At 40.8% G+C, this 21,054-nt stretch overlaps 1 protein-coding gene across 18 annotated transcripts in view; it reads left to right on the forward strand.

Annotated features, from left to right (window-relative positions):
- Positions 1-21,054, forward strand: part of DMD (dystrophin) — a 1,241,706-nt gene that overhangs the window by 164,048 nt on the left and 1,056,604 nt on the right. For 2 of the 18 annotated variants that reach the window (XM_083850703.1, XM_083850700.1), the window contains exon 1: positions 7,604-8,123. The exons of 14 other annotated variants lie outside the window; for them this stretch is intronic. Coding sequence is in view for 3 of the 4 variants with exons in the window: in XM_083850700.1 (XP_083706826.1) it covers positions 8,081-8,123 (43 nt within the window). In the remaining variant the exon portion in view is untranslated. Of the gene's footprint in view, positions 1-7,579; positions 8,124-21,054 lie in introns of those variants that run through there. 2 more of the 18 variants (XM_083850721.1, XM_083850722.1) reach the window with 2 other exon arrangements.

The raw sequence follows: 21,054 nt of genomic DNA on the forward strand, positions 1-21,054 counted from the left end.
CAACTGTCCTCAGCCTCTTCCCTGCCTCTAACCCTGTTACCAGCATTATAGCCCTCTTCTGGACACTTTCAAGTATCTTAACATCCTTTTTATGTTGTAGAGCCCAGAAATGCACACAATATTCAGATGAGACTACAGCAATGCTAAACATAATGGAAGAATCAACATGTTAAAAATTATTTTTATTACATATATTATGTTTTTTATTACAGAGTCAATTGCTTCTTATTAGTGGGAAGGTTTTCCTAGTGACAGTTAGTAACAATTTGTAGGCAGTTATTTGTAAGGCTGACATCCTGACTTTGCGCCTTCCTGATTGCATTGGGCAGTTTGGCAAGGCATCAGACTGCAGCACTGGTGGTATCCAGTACATCTTTTGTTTTAACTAAAATTTTCTTTGGTTTTATTTTATGTGGGTTTATTTTTACATTCTCTTAACACATTTTTGTGTTTAGTGTCCTATTTTTTAATCATAGTTCACTTGCAGCATCATCATTTTGCAATCATCTTGACATTTGTAATGTCAACTCTGCAGACTTGCATTAACCTCATTTTGCCATCATCTTGATGTACTAACCTGCATATAGACCTGTGCAAAAATAATTTAACATTCATCCTAGTGTGTGCAGTAATGTCTCATTAGACTTGAACTAACAAAATTTTGTCATCATAATTTGCTGTCATAATAACACAGCCTTCACAGATTTAATGTGACAGTCTTTTGCCACTGCAACTAAGGCTTTGAGCAGTTGTCATCCAGGGGGACTTAAGGTGAAATCCATGTAATTAAAACACACGCTCTTAATAGTCCTATATTTTAAGCCATTTGTCACATATCTTAAACAATAATTAATCGTGCTAGTGTTTAGCACTTGTTTAGGTTATGTTTTCTTCATTTTCTACACGGGAAAGAAAAAAACGTGGTTGAATGATGAGTGACTGGCAGAACTGCTAATGGAATTTAGGTCTCCAGATTGTCTTTGTACTCTTGTATCCGTTGGACTTCTCTCCTTTATCTGCACAATTAATTTTGTTTGAGATGAATACAAATTTGAAATGTATGTGACAGGCCGTGTTAACTAGTCTGTAATTCTCATTTTGGAGTGCTACAGAAATACTGAAGTGAGAGGGGTTAGATTTCTTCTACTGCAAGGGTTGAGATAGGCCAAATGTACTTTTACATTTGAAAGAATTTGTTGAACTTTTTCATATAGAATTCCACTAAAGGGGACAACATCCCTGTGCATATGTTTTCATGTATGTAAGTGATCTGGTACTCTCACCATTTATCTTAATACCAAACGTAAGTTGGCTTTACCCAAATAATGTCCCTCTCCACAGCACATGTGAAAAAAATTACACTGGAGTGTTGCCATTTTGCATGCTGAAAGGAAGCAGCTATATATCCCGTTGCTTCGCCTTTCCAGACTAAACACATGTCATTCCTTCAGTCTTTTCTTTGCAAAGAAACCTTGACTGTTTGATATCTGTAATGCTAAGTGCTCTCCTATTTGTCTCTGGCTTTCATAGTGTCATATCAAAATTGTCCATGGCTGAACCACTGACTGGAGCAGAGAAAAACTAGGGGAGTGCAGGATGGGTGACAGGAGTACTGCTTAAGCAGCTGGAGGCCGAGTTGTGTTTCCCTACAGAAGTCTGTGTTTATGTTAGCAGCAAACACATTTGCTATGCAAAATGACCTTGAGTTGTTCTTGGCACAGCTGATACAGCTTGCCTGCCGACTTAGGTGAATTCTCTGTCTCCTATGTATGGATTGCTGACTCTGTTTCACAATTAACTCTCAGTTCCTTATTGATATTCTTTGCAATCAGCTTGGCATTTTTCCTCTCCTCCTTATGTATTGTATTTGCTTTTGTTCTTTAAATACCCTCTTCTTTTCTGAACTAAATTTGGTTTTGTTTGCAGTTGTTTGTTTTTAGCCAGAGGAACTTCTTTGCTTCTTAATGGCAGGTAGGCACCTAGACAATGTTTTCAAACATCTTCCGATTATTGTTCATGTTTTTCTGCTTCAGATCTTTCTCCTTACTGATTAGGGTTTGTAATGTGAAATTGGCTCCTTTTAAAAGATGTATAGAAATGGACATACATATTTTACCAGCACCTGTGTGCACGTGGTCCCTCAGTAACTTTCATCCCTGCAAGTGTGCGCACAAAATTGGTTAGTATTTCACTATTTACATGCAATGTAAGTAAGAAAGTTATTTGTATTTAAGCAACCACTGCTTGTGGAGTCAGGGATCAGTTCCACTGTAGATACTGGTGCTGAATGCAGACTTCCCTTGCAGGAGTTGCAACAGCTTTCAGGATTGGGTACATTTTACCTGAATTTTGGAGCACCTCTGCAAACATAACTCTATGGAAATTTTTCTGCCAAGATATGGGCCCAAGTGTGACATGCTGTCTCACTTCTGGTCCCTGTGCCCAGATTTTCTTCTTGGGTTTTGAGAAGATGGAGAGAAGACGGTTAGTCTTACCTTGGTTTCTTATGTTTGGAAGACACAACCATGGGTGGGTCAACAGAAGAGAAAGCCGAGAGCCAGGCCCTCTCCCCCAGAGGGCAGTTTGGGGCAGGAGTCTATTTTAGATATCCAGGCAATCTCTGGAGGATCCTCTCTGTAGATTATGTGGGATGCTTACAGTGGTTGAACTGAGTTACATGCCTAACAAACCTAGAGAAAGGGATATTTGTTAATAAGATGTTCTCCCTTCTGGTCATTTGAGCCTCTCTGGAGGATGAAGAACAGATATGTTGTAGGTATAACTGAGTAATTTTAATTCTTCTTCATTACTTCGACTCCTACCATGTATATATCAGTAATTAAAATCTCCTTCTTCTCTTCTTTATACTCTTAATATTAGTTTGTTGTTGTTGTTGTTTTAAATTTGCTATCTTTTCTTATGGTTTCCTTTTGATGATTCAGTGCATCTCCTGAGCACTCTGGTCCAAGAGGCTCCTGTTTAGATTGATTTCACTTCTGCTGCAGTGAAAGTTTCTGAAAGTTGGATGATTGACAGGATTTGAGAATGAAGATCTACACAACACAAGCTGTTATGCATATAGGAAATGGAGGCAGCAAATCCTGCCCTGCTAAATCTGCTTGGGACCCTACCCCGAAGAGAGTTTCCATAAAAACAGACCACCACCAACAACAACAAAACAATGCTGCTTCATCTTTAGTTGAAGCTTTCCAAAACAGGTAGTGATTATTGCTGTTTTTCTGGATGTTACTTTTGTTAAACTAGTAAGAAGTGTTTCCAGCTAGATGGTCTCCAAAAAGAGGATGACCCTATTCCAAATCAGCTACAGCATGAAGGAGATAGATTGCTTGGGGAGAGCATAAAAACTGTTACGAAATAATATGCTGGTCCATACGTTACAGAGTGGTTTCAAACAGAAGTATTTCATGATATAGAAATGTGTTGAGTGGAAACTGGATGGTTTATGACAGCCACTTGCTCGTGAAAAGTCTTTGCCTTTTATTGCATTATATTGACTGCTAATTTTCAGGCTATAAAGTGGTTAATATCTGCTACACTGGAAGACAAAACTTACTGCTTCCTTTAGAATTAAAAACAAGTGGTTTTTTGTATATTTGTTTGTTTTTGCCTTTCTCTTTCTGGTCTGCAGATCAAATAAACATATGGAGGAAAAAGAAGAAAAAATCCTTGCAACTTGTACTAATAATTTCTACATTTTGAAGTAAAAATAGGATGAAAAATGAAAGTAAGAATTCTGCTTCAGTTACTCACATTGGAAAGACTCTTTTTCTTTTTTTCTTGCTGATTTCACAAGAAAATCAGAAGCTTTGTGTTTACTTCTGTTGTGATAAAGCTGTTGATTTTTTTCCCCTCTGTTCCTGACATGCAAGTGATTTTTTTCATTACAGGAAGTGAATAATAAAAAGACTCAGAGCCAATATACCACCAGATCAAAACCACATGCTGTGCATTAGTGCTTAAAAGATTCCCATCCCACTTTTCTCTTCACATCAGTCCCAGTCCCTACAGCTAAGCACTTCTTCCCACACAGATAGATGTGATAGATTTGCAAATACTGGCAAGAGCACAGAGAGATCATGTTATGAGCCTAATGGTTGAACTGAGTGACAGACTTGGATTGTTTTATTTTTATTATTTTTTTTTTTTTTAGGTTAGATTTGGCACAAAGTTAAAAACAGGGTGGAATAAAGGTTGAAATGTTTTCTGAAATTATAATCAAAATATTATGTCTTGGGTTTATGCTCTAAGCACTCTGCCTGATGTTGAGTTGGCAAACAACATTTGCCATTGGGATGTTTGAGAAGTCATAAGAGGTTTGTAAATCAGTTTCACACGGCATGTTACCTATTTGTTATTTTCTCGTTTTATCTGTTAACAGGAAAAGAGATGCTGTTAGATGGTATAAATGGCAATATGGTGTGCTTTTTTATTTATTTGTATCATAGCAAATTACAGTGAGATGGAAGATTAGTTACTCTGTGGAGGTTGTTAACATGAAGTTCTCATTTGATTTATTTATGTCTAATTGGGGACCTGTCCTCCCATATAAACTATTCTGGCTACTGTCATATTTCTCAAGTCAAGACCATAATTTTCCATTCGTGTCTTTTATTTTTCTTGACAGTCTTGAGTTTCAATGTAGCCCTTTAATATGTTCTAGGGGAAGGGGACAACCTGAGAATGGGATTCACATGCCCGGTCTGAGGTTTAACCCTTATCTTCAAGTCCTAATCTCTCTTTGGTTTATCCTGCTGAGACAGTAAACTTGGCCGCCAGACTTGAATGTTCAAATCCACTTCTTTTCTAGGGTCACGCTGACGTATGCTGAATCAGATCTAAATGGTCCCTGGACAGACAGTTTATTGTTGGGCCTTGTTTTCAAATTGTTACTGGGTTCTTCTGAATTGTCTCCAGTTTTGCATTACTGTCATGCTCTTATCATTAGAAAAGAGATATTTTCAACTTTATCAGCACTTTGGTTTTGAAAGGACTTCTCAAGCAGCAAAATAAACAGCCTCTGTATGAAGTGTTTGTTAATGGATAGCTGAAAGTCACCCTAGCCATTTCACCAAAACAGACGATTTTCTTTCATTTAACCCATTACTGTTTGTGAAAGAGGAAGGCAACAGTAAACTAGAGTTGCAACTATCATTTGAAAACAAAACAAAACATCTTTTATTGTTCTAAATTTCCAAGATTGCCCACCATCCCTGTGACTGAGGCTTGCTCCTCTCCCCTCTTGTAGCAGGGGCCTTGCAATCTCTGAGCACTCAGCAGAGGTGCTGTCAGCTAGAGCCTGCTCCTTACAGCATCTAGAGGGAATGGTGAGATGGGCAGCCTCCAGGGAGGCTGCCAGCATTGGTTGGGTACCCAGAAATTACCTGACACAGATATACAGCAAGGCTATGGCTTGCTTTCTGTTTTTGAAGAGATCCAGAGTTTTTAATGCTGTTTCAGACAAACAAACAAACAAACAACAACAACAACAACAAAAAACAACAAAACACTATAAACAAGCAAGGTTGGTGTGTCAAAATCATAAATTCAGTTCCACGTTATAGATGGAATATAAATATACACCATGCTGGCCAGTGGGCACAGACAGAAGATGCATAAAACTTCTCAGTAGAGTTGAAGTTTCTGTGTATAAACCAATGCTGAAAGTAGACTTTAATTTTTAAAAGCTTCTCAATTTTCTTTACCCCCTCAAAAAAACAATCAAACAAACAAACAAACAAAAAAAAACTACACAAAACCACAATTAAAAAAAAAAAAAAAAAAAAAACAAAAAAACAAAAAAACAAACAGCAGGTTTGACCTCTGACTTTAGTTATTTCTCTCTACGGTGCAATGAACCTTGACTCTTTTCCCATTGAGTGACAGAGCTTCAGTATCAGGAAGGGAAAACCTTTCTGGGATGAATGTTTCGCACCCCTGTGCAGGCCCTGCAGCTCTGAATGCCCCCAGCAAGAAGAGGAGAAGAAACCTGGATTTCCTGCATATGGGGGATCATTTAGTTTGTAAGTCATTCTGAATATTACCACCAACCACTTCTTTGAGCCGTGTTTTAGGAGAAAGTATCAAGTAGCTCTGCATTTCTTGCAGAGCCAGATCAGGGTCTTCTCTGGTGGTCTCAACTGCGTTACCAGAGAAGATGACTGTTCCACATCAATTCTGTGGGCTACGGCTGAAGTTAGGTGTAAGACAGACTGCAGAGAGAGCTCTGTCAAGCCTAAGACCCTCAAGGGTCATACTCAGAAACAGACATTTAGGCACCTGAATGTTTTCTATTCAAAATTTTGAAGAGGAAGTTTGTCACCTTAAAAGATTGAAATGAATAGGAGTCAGGAGGGTCACAGTTCCAGCAGTAGGGACCTATCTTCAGGATGGCTTTTCCTCTTGGTCCTTACATACATTGCTGGGCCTCAGTTATTAGCAGTATGAGTTATCGAAGGTGACCATAAACATTTTAAAAGAACTTTTGCACAATAAGCAGTTCCTCTCCCGAGTTTCCTTGGTTTTCTTCTCCCTCAAATAATCAAAATGCTGCTGCTGTCACAGAGTGCTCTGCTCTGCTACAGATTATTTTCTACATCAGTTCATGACTTGCAGTTCCTGTGGACTGCAAATTAATCCGTAGGAGTCTGTTGGCATGTACTGTACCACCAGGTTCTCCAGGGTATTAATTTGACTATTGATGTAGAAAATGCCAGTGGCTGTAAAGGTATATTACGCACTTTATTTTTGTGTTTATTTTTCTGTAAAATCCATGAATTTACTTACAAACGTGTAATCACCGTGACTGGATGCTTAGCCTTTAAAGTAGAATAACATATTTTTTCAATTTTTGGGGGGATAGTTTTAAAAAAAATAATAATGAAGAAAGTAAGCGCATTATTTTAAATTACTTTTCAAATGAAACCTTGAATTAATAACATGATTCTTTGTGACCTATCTCTACAGGCCATATGTACTGTACAAAATATATACTCTAGAAAGTAGCCGCATAAAAGTCTGGATTTGTGTGGAGGAGCCACAGTCCTGTTCCAAAGCATTATGTGGATGCCTGTTTTTAATTTCTCATAGAAACTATGGGTCCGGGACCACGAGAATCCAGAGGCTTGGGACTGATGCAGGGGAGGGGGGTGAGCCCAGGTTCCACCTGTTTGAGACACAGAGGTTTTGGGAATTGGGAGTTAAGGAATGTTCCTGTGCTTGCGTGCACTGTGTTTTCTGCAGCTTGTTCCTGAGCTGTGCCTAGCTGCAGTACTTGCGTGATTTAGTTGGGAGTGGAAAGGTGGAAAGGTCACATATAAGTCATTGGTTTGTTTTGGTTTGTTTTTTTCTGTAAGTAGGTACTGACTTACCACAACCTGTGTTTGTATTTACAGTTAGTTTGGAAAGAACATTTTTTTTTCCTCCTGACTGGGAGAGTAATTGCAATCCCAAAAGGATAGAGCTGCCGCCCCTCTCCTAAATAGGGAGGCTTCTGTCTGGGGATGGGCTAGGGGTCATTTGCTGGGGAGGGGGAAATCTGGCCCATAGGAGGCTCCGGGCAGCTAGGCAAAGGGGTCAGGAAATGTCATCGCCACACTCCGCCGTGTTAAATGCTCGCTGGAAAGCCCTAACACATCATTTAAATCCCTTACACATGCCACCCTGGAAGCAGAGCCTTATATGTAGAGTGCATGGGCTGTCCTATTATGGGAAATCAACTTTGTTTTGAGGGAAGCGCGGAGTGCTGCTTCTGCGCAGGTCCTGGAATTTGAAACATGTAGGGGCCTCCAAAGAGCAGGGCATGAGTTACGGTGCCGGCCGGGTGGCAGCGAGGATCTCCAGCTTGCTGTGCCCGGCACGGACCCTGCTGGCTGCCAGCTGCATCCCGCCGGGGCTCTTGCTGCGTGCTCCCCCGCAAACTTGCCGGGGCTTATGCAGGGACGCGTGTGTCATTCTGCAGGGACAAGCCTAATTCAGCGACTGGAGGGGCAAAGTGGGAATATACTTTGCCAAGAAACACTTTGCTGTTGTTTTCTTTTTCCTCTGTTTTGTGGAGAGATTCATGTCTGCTCACGTGCTTTGGTATGAGGAAGTGGAAGATGATTGTAAGTACGAACAGACTGACATGATCTATCCCAATATTCATCCTGACAGAGCAGCAGAGTGCTACGCAGCCCACTAACAGCATGCATTTTTAAATGTTTGCTTTCAGAGTCTTCTAAAGAAGGAGAGCACCGGGGGGGGGGGGTGGAAATAAAGAGAATTTCGTGGTCTCTGTTAGGGGGTAAAGTCCAGCACGTTATATATAAAAGCAGTGTTCCAGAAGCAGTACCCAGCTCTCTTTTGAATAAAAATAATGCATTTCTTCCTGAGGTTGACCACTTATTAAAGTGTGGGGTTAAAAAATAAATATTGAGAAGACAGACCAATATAGCTGGAAAAAAGAAGTGTCATTGTTATAATAATTTGGCAACACATCAAAGGCTTAATCAGTTACTTTGAACTTTAATGGCATATGCAGTTTCAGTGCCTCATATTAGCTTAGGCAGTAAGGGATCTCTTCTCTCATCACTGAGCTGTCTGGTAGCAATGGAGAGAGGGGGCGGCAGCTCTGCTCCAAGCGAGCAGCAGCTGATCTCTCCCATGCGCTTCCCAGAAAAGAGCAGGCATGTTTTCCAGACTCGCGCTTGTTTGTTAGTTTAAAGCTATCCTTTATGTGCTGCAAGGGAAAAAAAAAAAAAAAAAAAAAAAAAGATGATGCCAGGAGTAAGAGAATGAAGAGAGCCAAGAATAAAAAAATGAGAGAGGGTTTTAAAATCCATCTCCCACACTCCCAGACAATCTTTCTTCTTCCTTTCCCACCCAGGCTCCCAAAACAGATTGTTCTGAAAAAAATCCAAACTGTCAGTATTGTCCAGACTTAATCTGTGGTCCCCACCCCCTGCTTTATAATCTATTTTTGCTCTTCCACTTTCAGCTTAGTCCTCTGCCTGTATAGTAATAGCATTCCTGCTTTTCTGTTATTTTTCTGAAGCCATACACACTGTCATTTTCCCCAATAACATATGATGGGCTGTGTGGTCACTCACTTCTGATGAAACTTCCTGAAAATAATGTTAAATTTTGTTGTGTTTGACAAGAAAGAAGCTTAAAACAGAAAATGCCAGCATGCAGGCATGGTTTTATACTATAGTTTACTTTAGATTTTTTCAAAATGAAATCGAATTGCATTTTCTTGGGCAGCAAGTAAGACTTAAATCAGCTTTGTGCTGCTAGGAGAGACTCTGCAGTGGACCCTTTACTTGTTGGACATAGTCTGACAGTTCAAGAAGGGATAGAATTATGAGTTCAGCATCATCACGTATTAAATAATTAGGAGGCAGATCACTTCTGAAAATACTGGGGGTGGGCTTGGGAAGAAGCACGGTCATAGGATTTTCTTACGGAGTTTTCCTCCTGGTGGGCAAGAGATCCCATTCTAGCACCAGTGACATAGTGCCCAGCCTTTTCTGCCAGTCCTCTTTTGAGAGGAATAAGGAGGATTTGTTATCTTCCTTTTTCCATCTACTCCCTCACCATGAAGGCAGTCACAACATCAGCCCAGCTGCTTGTCCCTAGCCTTGAGGAGGAGCGGGAGCTGCGAGGGAAGTTGGGTGGGTGCTTGCTAAGTAAGGGTGAAAGATCTTTGCTGCTTAGCACAGAAGTTATAATTGCACTCTGAGAAACGTAGTAGGTGAAAGAAAGAAAAAAATAGCTGTGTTAGAGCTTTTGAAAAATATGAATAGCAAACCAGAGTTGCATCTAGCAGCTGAATAGCATTCATGACAAGAGCCATTAAATCACTTGCTAAATTATGTCTAGATATGAGTCTAACTGCGTTCATATCTAGACTGAAAGGGAGCTGTCCTAGCAGTTCTTGGGAATTATTTAGCTGAATTGATTTCCTCACCTGTATCCTGACTCTTCTAAAGGACAAGGCATTCTTTTCAATGTATTTTGATATCATGTTGTGAAGGTTTTTTATACTCGCATTTCATTAAAAAAGGAAAGCCCATGTCCGCGCTGTTTTACAAATGTATCCAAAATAATCCTCTCAAATTTATCCTCAGCCTTCACTTCAGACGTGTCACTTCTCCCACTTTTTTCCTGCACTTGATTTGCTTCTTTCTCTGTATCGGACAAAAACTGCTTGCTCTTAGAGCTGAGAGCAGTCGTTTACACCTCTGATTTTCTTTTTTAAATCCGTCCTCTCTCTTTTCTTAATGTCCCCTCTCAAGCCCTACACCCATCTCTGCCCTTTTCTTTTCTTCTCTCTCCCCATGCCCATGCCACAGCAGTAAAGGCAGGTTCTCATTTTCCTGCTTTCTCTCACTTCCGTTGAGGATGACCTTTCACAAAGGTATTTATTCCCTACCTTGAGCTTTATTTTTCTTTCTTGAGTCGTTCAGTGTTTACTGAGTAGTTCAGCCTGAGTTATACTGGAAACTCCTTGGGGCAGGGACCATCTTTTCCTAGATTTCTACAGGTTCATTGACAGTGACCCCCAAATAATAAAGTGGCAGGGAAATGAGATACTGTAAATTTCATTTGGTTTTAATTAAGATGAGATTACTGTAAACTTTATCTCAAAAGCCACCCTCCCTAGGGTATTCAGTATCATATGCTGTATTTCTTCTTCTGGCAGATATAATCCTCTTTCTGTGTCCTTGGTCTCAAATGGAACCAAATTCTGCTCTCAGTTGCACACAGGCATCCTTTTTCTGCTTGGATTTGCACAAAGTGGTGACTAAAAATAGAATTAATCATCAAAGCAGGGGCAGTGCAGAAAAGAAGCTAATCCTGCCTGAAATGTAGTGGCCACAAGGACTGTCTTACCAGTGTTACCGTAGCAGGGGTCCATCTAGATTCAGGTTTTAGCTCAGGTCAGGAGTTCATTCCTGAAGAGAATTCCCTGATGCTCCTGCTTATTGCTGTGTGTTGGTTGCCGTCACAGAGTGCACATGCTGCATCCCTTTGGGAGGAGGCCAAACTGAGGGATGCTCTCTGAGAGCTCGTCTGATGTGCACTAACACAGCTGCTCCAGAATGATCCTGGCGAGGCACACACACATCAGGTTCTTCACCTTGCCTAACTCTTCCTGCTGGGCCATGTGACATGCCATGGCCCAAGACAACTCAGTGAGGTGGGAAGAGGACAAAAGCAAATGTCCTTAGGTCGTGGATGTGAGGAAAGAACTGATGGTGAAGCCTGTCCCCCTACTCTCCTGTTGGCTCCAGTCCAGAGTCTGCCCCTCACCCCTGGTCCCCAGTCTGCCCTAGGGCATCGCAGCCAGACCCCGCATGCTCCAGGGCCACTCTCTGGCAGGGAATTGCAGCCAGGGAGCAGGAGTCCAGCAGCACGGTGCACGTGAAACTTTGGATCTTGTGAAAATGCCTCCCCTTGTTATTTTTGATATTTTTTTTTTAAGGAAAAAAGATTTGTTTATGTTACTAGTAGAATATAGTTTACTGTATAGTTATTGACCATATAGAGTTATTTATAAGTGAAAAGGTAAAATATTGAGGGAGGGGGAGAGGAGAAAGATTAACCCTTAACTAATAGTGTGAAATTATTTTAACCTCAGATTTACCGAAGAGGGTAAGCATTTTTACATGATCACCAGAGGCAATAGGATTAAGCTTATATATATTTGTCATGGATTACTGATAGACAAAATCACATTCAACTGGATTGTGAACCAAGCAGCCTTGATTTGAAAAGGCTGACTTGTTGATTTTCACAGTACATTTTCAATTATATGTTACCCCAAAGCTTAATCATCATTTAGCAGGATAACCATTGTACTGTTATAGCTAACCACTGAAAAGGCCTCCGATAAATTTAGCAGAACTTTATAGCATTACAGTGCTGTCGAGGAGAGTGCACTTGCAATAATACCGTATCACTGTTAGGGGAGGCAGAACAGCACCGGGAATTTTAAATAACTGTGCCTTATCAAAGACTGAGCTTTATGGACAGCAGAAATAATGGTTAGCAGACTGTGGCTTTGCAGAGAGGCTTGCCAGCTGGGCTGTGCCGGAGAACACACTCGTTCATCTTCCTAGGAAAAGATGTGGAGCAGAGATGTTTGTTTTGGTTCATGGTACTCACTGCAGGTACCACAAAACCTTGCACTCTGGGTTACTTGCATGTGCAACAAATTGGAAAAAAAAATGATGATGTGTTTTGAAGGACAGATAGGCTGAGTTTTAAGAGTCATAGTCTTCCTTGATTCTGATTACAAGTCCTATTTCAATCTATGTTTGTTATTTAGAGCATGAGGCTGATAATTTCTGGGAGGTTTTTGTTCCTTTCTCTCTCTGTGTTTTGTAAATAGTCTATATTTATAAGATTATTTTTTATCATTTGCAGTCTTTTATTCCTAAAGGCAAAATATTGTTTGTAAATAGTGCAAGCATGTGTAGAAGAAATACTCTTGTTCAAGCAAAAGGGTATGTTCTTGTAATTTTGATTAAGTACTTACAAGACAATGATTAAGATAGCACATTTCTTAGAAGTATTTTTAAAGGATCGTCATCTACAACTGATAAATTCGCATGATACAAGTCAAAAAATGATAGTTATAAAAGCTTCCTCATAGAAGACATTGCAAAAGTATGTAAGTCTTAAAGGTGGTTCGTTTTCTGCAGTGTTTTGCTATGTTTTATGCTTGGGAATTCCTTTTTAAAGAAAAAAAAAAAAAGGAGAAAGAATAACATCTGCTGTTTGTAGCCTGAAACTCTATGATGCATACAGATATGATCTAAATGGGGACGCAAACCAAACCATTTTGCTTACCCTGCCTTTGCTAAAAGATCCAAGGAGATCCCCGGGGACCTGGTGGGATCATGAATGCCATGGAACGAGAACGCGCCGTCTAGGTCAGTTTCAGTCAGGCTCATCAAACCCTCTGTGCCTGCTTCTTTCGACCACTTTATTTCTCTGGCTGTCAGTAAGGTCTGAGAAAGCTGTGGGTCTCTCGCCCTCCAAAAGCATCCCTATAAAAATAGAAAACCCAGTATCTGATATGCTTAATATAAATTTAAAAAGAAGGTAGGCTGGCATTTCCTTGCTGTGTGCACTGGGCTAGCTTTGCGGTGTTGTTCCGCAGGAAGACAGCTAGCACGTATGTCTTGCAAAGCGTGGAGGTTGCCATCACGAGAGGGACTGGGACTGGGTTTCTGCTGACCTTGGGCTTTCGATGCCCGTCTGGGAGCCTGCCCACTTGCCACCCCCATGGGGGTTTGCCACCTTCCAAAATGTCTGCCCGCCGCCTCTGTCTGAGCGTCTGCGCACACGCATGCTTCTCTGTGAGGCAGATTGTCCAGGCGTGTGGCTTTGAGTTTTGTGTAGCGCAGGGGATTGGAGGAATTTAAAGGGTGATTGGAATTTGACATTTCTGCCTCTTTATTCTGAAAAATACTTTGATTAAAGTGCTGGAAGGCTCAGCTAATGGAGGCGTTGCTGCTATTTCAGATATACCGGGTATGTGATTTGAAGGCGAGCCAAATCACAATGAGACGGAATAATGATGTCCTTGGTTTATTTTTTACTTGGCACATTCGGGTTTTGATTGGATTCGGAGCAAGGCAACAGTTTTCTCTCCCAGAAAGCCGTGCCGGTCCTTGGGGGCTTGCAGCCTGCTGTCAGAGCATAGGTGTCTTGTGAAGGTCATGGACTGCAGACGCAGGAGAGGAAGAGAAACACCAAACGGGTGGGGGAACAGTGAGAGGAAAGAAAGGAAGATTTCCTTATTGGACCTAACCATGTACAAGCTTCTCATAAGAGACATTTCTGTAGCAAGACCTATTACTGCTTTGACCCAGCTAGCACCCTGCTGATGGTGTACATATCAGAAGGCTTGTGGAGAACTCCGGCTTTTCTGCCCATCTGTCCTGCCTCCAAGCCTCTTTCTGCTCATCACATACAAATATTTCAGTAGTTCACTTCACCTTGTTCTCTCATTCTCTTCATTCTCTCTCTCTCTTTTTTTATTCTACATTTCTCTTTGGAAAAGACTATTCATGAATTATTTTCTCTCTGAACAAAGTTCAGAGCTTCCCAGCTGTTGCTAAGGTGGTAGAAAATTAATGCAGGCACTATATCTTCTAAAAGGTTGGTAACATTATATAGTTAGCATTTTTAGAGGTCTTAAGGAGCATCTTGTGGAGTGTCTGGATGATGGACACTGAAAATAAGCTGATGGGAACCTAGGAGGCATTCTGATATAAATGGGTGATGCTGAAGATGTGAGAAAATTTGTGCCCATTTCCTTGATACAGAGAAAATACTGTTAGACATACAGTTACCCTGCATCATTCCTGGGCTTACAAAGCCTCAGCCAGCTCCCCAGCCCTTCCTGGCTGTCTAACCTATCCCAAAGTTGATCAACTTGTAAGGAAAACATGAGGATGTCTGTTGAGGACAAGGAGTGAGAGGGAAGGCCGCACTCCTTGCTACAGAGACCAAGATGGGATGACCTCCGGGGCAGTGATCCTGCCCAGCTTAAAAGGAGATCTGTAAACAGCCCATTGAAAAGAAGGGGAAGAAACTCAGAAGGTGCTAACCTGTGATGAACTGATTGTGAATTTGCAGGTAGCTATACTTATTCAGATGAATTCAGTTTATACTTTTTTGTGTTGTGAAGAATGTTAGCAGCCCCAAAAGAATTAGTATTTTGCACTGGACTTCAGGAAGACAACTGTATATACATATATATATATATATATTCATTTGACGTGATTTGCAGTCAACCTTCTTACCATATGATTTAGTACATATTTAATGCTTATTCCCTGCCCCACCCTTTTTACACCACAATTTTACACCACATTCTAAGGCCACATTTATAAATGCTTGGTAGACTGATGGTTACTCACTCTCCAAAAATGTAGAAGATCCAGATTAAAGTGTTTGCTCTGCATATACTCTGTTTACAGAGGAGAAAAGCTTCAGTTGCATTGGATGTCAAATGGAAACCAAAGGTGAAGCCAAGTAACTTTTCACAAAAAGGAATTCTTGTTTTCTCGCCAACATGAGAACAATTCCTTTTATAGTAATCTGTAAAGGACAAGTGCATTATAGAGTTGATTCTGTCCCTTCTGTTCTTCCTAATAATTAAAAAAAAAAAAAAAAAAGAGATCTGGAAGCTCTAACAGAGCAAGGAGAGAAACATAATACTATGAAATAAATGGTGAACTTAAGGAGCAGATATCTCACAGTAGAATGTAAAACACTTGATGGGAAAAGAAGCTTTGTAAGCATAAGAAATCATCACAAATCTGAATTTTAAATATTTTTCTTTAATTGTTTAAGATTCTGTGATATCGACATCCTTGTAACTGAATGATACAGGATGGCTCTGTGATACTGATTTAAATTTAAAAGGTGTTGCTTTAATCAGTCCCTTCATATTTATATAGAGCCTGTAAGTTGAATTTGTACCTATTTACACCTTCTTAGTCTATTTGGAGTAAAAGATATCCCCAGTGAAGTGGTATTTCCCACCTGAATGATGAAAGCTTGAGAGACTGTAAATTGGGGCAGCATTCTGCCGAGAGAAAAGAAATCTATTAGATTATGTAGTCTATCTCTACTTCCTGTCCAAAGGAAGGCAAGTCTATTCAGAATCAATCCTCAAATCCTTCTATTTTTAGCACAGTGACTAGCTTAATGCTGTTATTCAACTGTTAGAGAGAAAAGCTGTAACTGGAAACATGTTAAGTTCTGAAACAAACCAAATGATTCTAGATGTTCACCATTCTGTCCTGTAACGACGAACCTAGTCTTCTTGGGGAAGAGCTGCTGTATTGTGAAGCACAAACTCTTCTTACTGATGCTGCTGTCAGCTCTCTTTATTTCTTCTTTAGTCCTTTTACCGCTTTCCCCTTTCTCTGAGTCATGCACATCCACTGCTTTACTGCTTTAGCTGCTTTAAATAAGCTCTTTCCTCCTCCAAGAAGGCTTGCTAATTTTTGCATATTATCTTAAGCTGACTTAACAGTCATTTTGCCAAGTCTTCCCAGCTGTTGCTACTGCTGAATTGATTAATTTTTTCTCGTGATGTGTTGTAGGGAAATGTGAAGCAAGTTTACTTGACCTGTAATCCTCCCCGTAACGGAGGGAAGGATGCGGTTTGAACAAGGACTTGTTCCAAATGTGGCCAGAGTTTTTTTTCCCTAAATCTGCCTGTTGTAGGCACAGAGGTTTTTTTTGCCTCTTACATGGGAAATTCTTATCTAGAAAGTGAAAAGCATCTTGGCCCTAAACAGTAGCCAGGGAATTCGGTTTCTCTTTGTGCCATAAGTCAGTCTGTGGAGCTTTGTGACCAATGAGAAGCTCCTAAGAGGTGTGATGGCTGTCTTGGAATGCTTCCAGAAGCTGTTGCTCAGCCTATAAACTGATGAAACTTCACAGAGTCACAGCCCAGCTGAGTCTGGAAGGCACTGCTGGAGATCATCTAGTCCAAATTCCCTGCTCCGAGCAGGGTCAGTGAGGACAGTTTGCTCAGGGCCTTGTTGACTCAGGTTTCAGACTGGAGACTCCACAGTCTCTCTGCACAGCCTGTTCCAGGGTGTGGCCACCCTCACAGTAATTTTTTTTCCTTACTATTTTTATGTGAAATGTCCTGTATTTCCATGTATGCCCATTGTTTCTTGCCTGTCAGTGGGCCCCAAGGAGAAGAGTGTGGGTCTGTCTTCTCTAGTCCTACCAATTAAGTATTTATATACATTGATAAGATCCCACTGAACTTTTTCATCTGAACAGTCCCAGGTTTCTCAACCTCTCTTCAAAGGAGAGATGTTCTAGTCCATTAATCATCTCCATGGTCCTTCACTGGACTCTGTCCCATAAGGTCATGTCTCTCCTGCACTGGGAAGCCCAGCCCCAGACTCAGCACTGGATGTGTTTGACCAGGGCTGACCAGAAGGGAAGGATCCACCCTCCACCTGCTGGTGATGCACCTAAATTATAAACTGTATTTTTAATTGGAATTCGTTAAAGTGCAGGGGAAAAAAAAATAAAAAAAAAGAAAGAAAAAAAAAGAGAGATTTAGCTGCTGCTTAAACTATTAAATAGCATGCCCTGCAATTATGTGAATTTGTAGCACACTAAATGCTGTCTGTGTGGTAACATGATCTTCCCAAAAATGGTCAGTATTTTACTTGGAACTTTTTGGAATTTAACATAAAATACCTGAAGTGAGGTTTTCCTTACCTGCAGGATCTGAAATGTGGATTTAGAATCAGAAATCAATCAGAAGTCTTCTAGTGGGAAGGGAACCTAAGAAACCTGAGCACTCTTGATTTGGAAGATGGACTTCTATACAGCAGCTTTTAATTCAGGGAGAGGGTATTTTTAAGCCAAAAAGAAAATATACTGTATGTCACAGCTTCCAGGATTCCTTAAGTTGATCCTACTTCTTTCAAAGTTATATTCTGTTTCAGTTTTACAGCCTGTGAATTTGCATCCTCTCTTTGATCTATTTTATTTTATTATAATCCTTTGTATTCTAATTTGCAAACTCTGGAGGCTATTTCTTGGTCTACAGCTATATCCACAGCTGCACCCATTCATAAGAAGTTGCTTTTAGAAATCCTGTATTTCTTTCTCATGCAGAAACAGCACAACACTGGAATAATTGCCTGAGGCCTTCTCCTAATAAACACCGGAGATTACTGTTTGTTTTCTACACTGAAAAAATCCCTGGATTTTTTTCATTGTCAGTTTCTTTTGGTGAGAATGCAGTCTTGGGAAGTTGTACCTGACTTCAGAATATGCTGAGAGGTTTCAATGTACTCCATATTTTATACTGTCTGGAGCATACAGTTTGAAATAAAAATGAATGTGTCAACTGTTTGCTTTGTAGATACGTACCACAGTTAATGAGTCTACAAATGTTAATTGGCTATTAATTGCCAATATACTGTGCAAAATCCTGAGGCCAGAAAGTGATTCTGAATTTGTAATCATCGTAAGGAAAAAAAAGTTTGTTTTGTTTGTTTGTTTATGTAGATGAACTTGAATAGTGAAATTAGGTTGGAGAAGACAGTAAGAATATTTTTTCTGTATGAAAGAGAAGTTGTCATTACTGTGGCCAGGGCTCCTGGCTGGGAACAATCAATGATGTTGCAGGAAAGAGGAGAGACCCAGGGATGAGTCTGTGAAGCATCAAGCACCCTGCATGATGGTGGTCACAGTTATTAGCTATTATGACAATTGTGAAAAGATCTAGTTATTTTGAAGGGTATCACAGGGTACATGGTAACATGATAAGGAAGGGAATGAAAAGAAGATATTTTAATGATTATAACAACAACTCAGTAACAAGATGCATATATTGGAGAAAGTTTTTCAAAATGGATGTTTATGAGGAAAAAAAGGGAAAATGACATCACTTTGGTTTATGTCAGTATATAGTTTACTCCACTATAATTCAAATATATTAATAATCTAACACTATCATAATCTATGTGAAATGAATGTACAAATCATTATAATTAATATTGATATAACAATTGAAAGTACTATTTGTAGGAAATCATATGCACACTTCAATTAAGCTGTAATATAAATGCAATTTAAAATGTAACTGCAGATTAAGTGTAACACTCAAGCCTGACTTCATGCAGAGAAACCTTTTCATAGGGCCCTAACTATTAACAATATCATTATCATTTTTAATAGACAAAAATGTCAGTGCTGTTAGACAATCAGAAATGCACCAGAAAATCAGCAAATCCCTTGTTTCTGGTGCTAACACAGCTAGCATCCTAGATTTACAAAAACAATTACAAGAACTTGTTTTGATGATGCAAATCATAGAATCATAGAATGGTTTGGGTTTGAAAGGGCCTTAAAGACCATCTAATTCCACCCCCGCTGCTATGGGCACAGACACATCCTACTAGACCAGGTTGCTCCAAGCCCCATCCAACCTGGCCTTGAACGCCTCCAGGAATGGGACATCAACAGCTTCTCTGGGCAACCTGTTCCACTGCCTCACTACCCTTACAGTGAAGAATTTCTTTGCAATGCCTAATCTAAATCTACCCTCTTTTAGTTTAAAACCATTACTCCTTGTCCTATCCCTACACACCCTGACAAAGAGTCCCTCCCCAGCTTTCCTGTGGGCCCCCTTTAAATACTGAAAGGCCACTATAAGGTCTGCCTTGAGCCTTCTCTTCTCTAGGCTGAACAACTCCAACTCCCTCAGCCTGTCTTCATAGGAGAGGTGCTCCAGCCATTTGATCATCTTTGTGGCCCTCCTCTGGACTCGTTCTAATAGGGTAATAGGTCCATGTCCTTCTTGTGCTGGGGGCCCCAGAGCTGGACACAGTGCTCCAGGTGTGGTATCATAAGATACCAGAGTAGAGGGAGAGAATCACCTGCTGGCCATGCTTCTTTTGATGTGGCCCAGGAGATGTATTTCTTGGCTGCAAGCACACATTGCCAGCTCAAGTCGAGCTTGTCATCAACCAGCACCCACAGGTCCTTCTTCTCAGGGCTGCTCGCAATCCATTCTCCACCCAGCCTGTATTTGTGCTTGGAATTGTCCCTGTCCAGATGCAGGACCTTGCACTTGGAAATAAATGTTATGGTAAATGGTGGATGCCCTTCAAAGAGTAGGGTGTTTTGGAGACAGTAGAAACTGATGGAAAAACAGAAACAGGGAGGCTGTATGAAGCCATGTGGGAATGTGTGGGTTAGAGGGAGGAAAGCAGGTGGACAGAATGCAGCCAGAGAGGCTTGAGGAAGGAGTAGAGATGTGAGCAGGAAGTGGCAACCATGGAGCTATAGCAACATAATGCATATTTGCAAGGAGCTTGCATGAGAATGTAAGGTGCAGAAGACTGTAAAGAAATACAAGTAGGAATAGTAAATATGGGGGGATATTTTAGCTGTCTTTATTTCTCACCTACATGTTTGTCACTGTCTTTTCACACTGGTTAGCAGGTAGGTTTGCAAGACCTTGCTGCTGGAGTTACAGCTTTCACAAAGTGAGTGTGATAATCAGCATGAGAAAACCCAGGTTTCTAGCTCAGGGCCCTTCCCAGTTCTTCCCTTCCCAGCATGACAGGTCTGTTGTATGTTGCTTCAGGAGGTCTATGTGTAGTCTAAGTCATCTTGTTCTCTGTCTAGAGTAAACCATATGATCAGTTGATGCAGCATGACATAAATTACAGATTGTGCATAAATTGTAATGGATCTAACTCATCACAGCCTAAGTTAACTTAGAATTTGCTTGCAAAACAAAAGTTTCAGTTTAGTTTTCATAGCTAGCTGGGACATCTGTATTATACATCTTCAACTCTCACCTGTTTTGTGGATAGGCAGGACTTGGTATAAGCTTGCTTTTTCTCATTCAAGTTCAGAGGAGAAGCCTCTATAGACACCAGTACTCAGGAGGAGCCTTTAGGTGGCTGTGGTGCTTTTCCAGACATGTCATTGCTGCACTGCCTTCAGGTCTCTGTGCCTGCTGCATCCACCTGGGTTGGGACACATCCACCTTCTCCACCAGAGACTGCGAGCTGTGGAGGGAGTGCTGCCACTGGGATTTGGGATAAAGCCACAGCCTAGCAGACCCACGCACTCTTGAAACACAGATACGTTCATTGGAGACTTGACCGAGGGAAGAAAGGAATGCTGCAGTTTCACGGGGGCCCCATCCGCGGCAGTCATCCTGGTGCTGGCCCTATTATTCATTGTTCAGATAGCAGTGCCCTTGCCAAACCACCCTGCCAACTATGTGGCTCTGGGTCTCTCATGCTAATGTATTGTCACGGTTCTCCCTGTGCCCCTTTCCTCCCACATCCCCAGAAATCTGGAGTCTGTTTTTACATAGTTTGTATAAAAGAAGTTTTGGGGCCTTTTACTACTTAGCACGAAAATCTGGGAAAGTTGAAAGGAGATTGATTGCCTTTCTCAGCAGGTAAGGGGACCACTGGCACATGTCCTGCTCAGTCTCTTTGTTCACTCTCTTTATCGTCAGTAACT

Source organism: Anser anser (genome assembly GCF_964211835.1).
Source record: "Anser anser genome assembly, chromosome: 1".
Lineage (NCBI taxonomy): Eukaryota > Metazoa > Chordata > Aves > Anseriformes > Anatidae > Anser > Anser anser.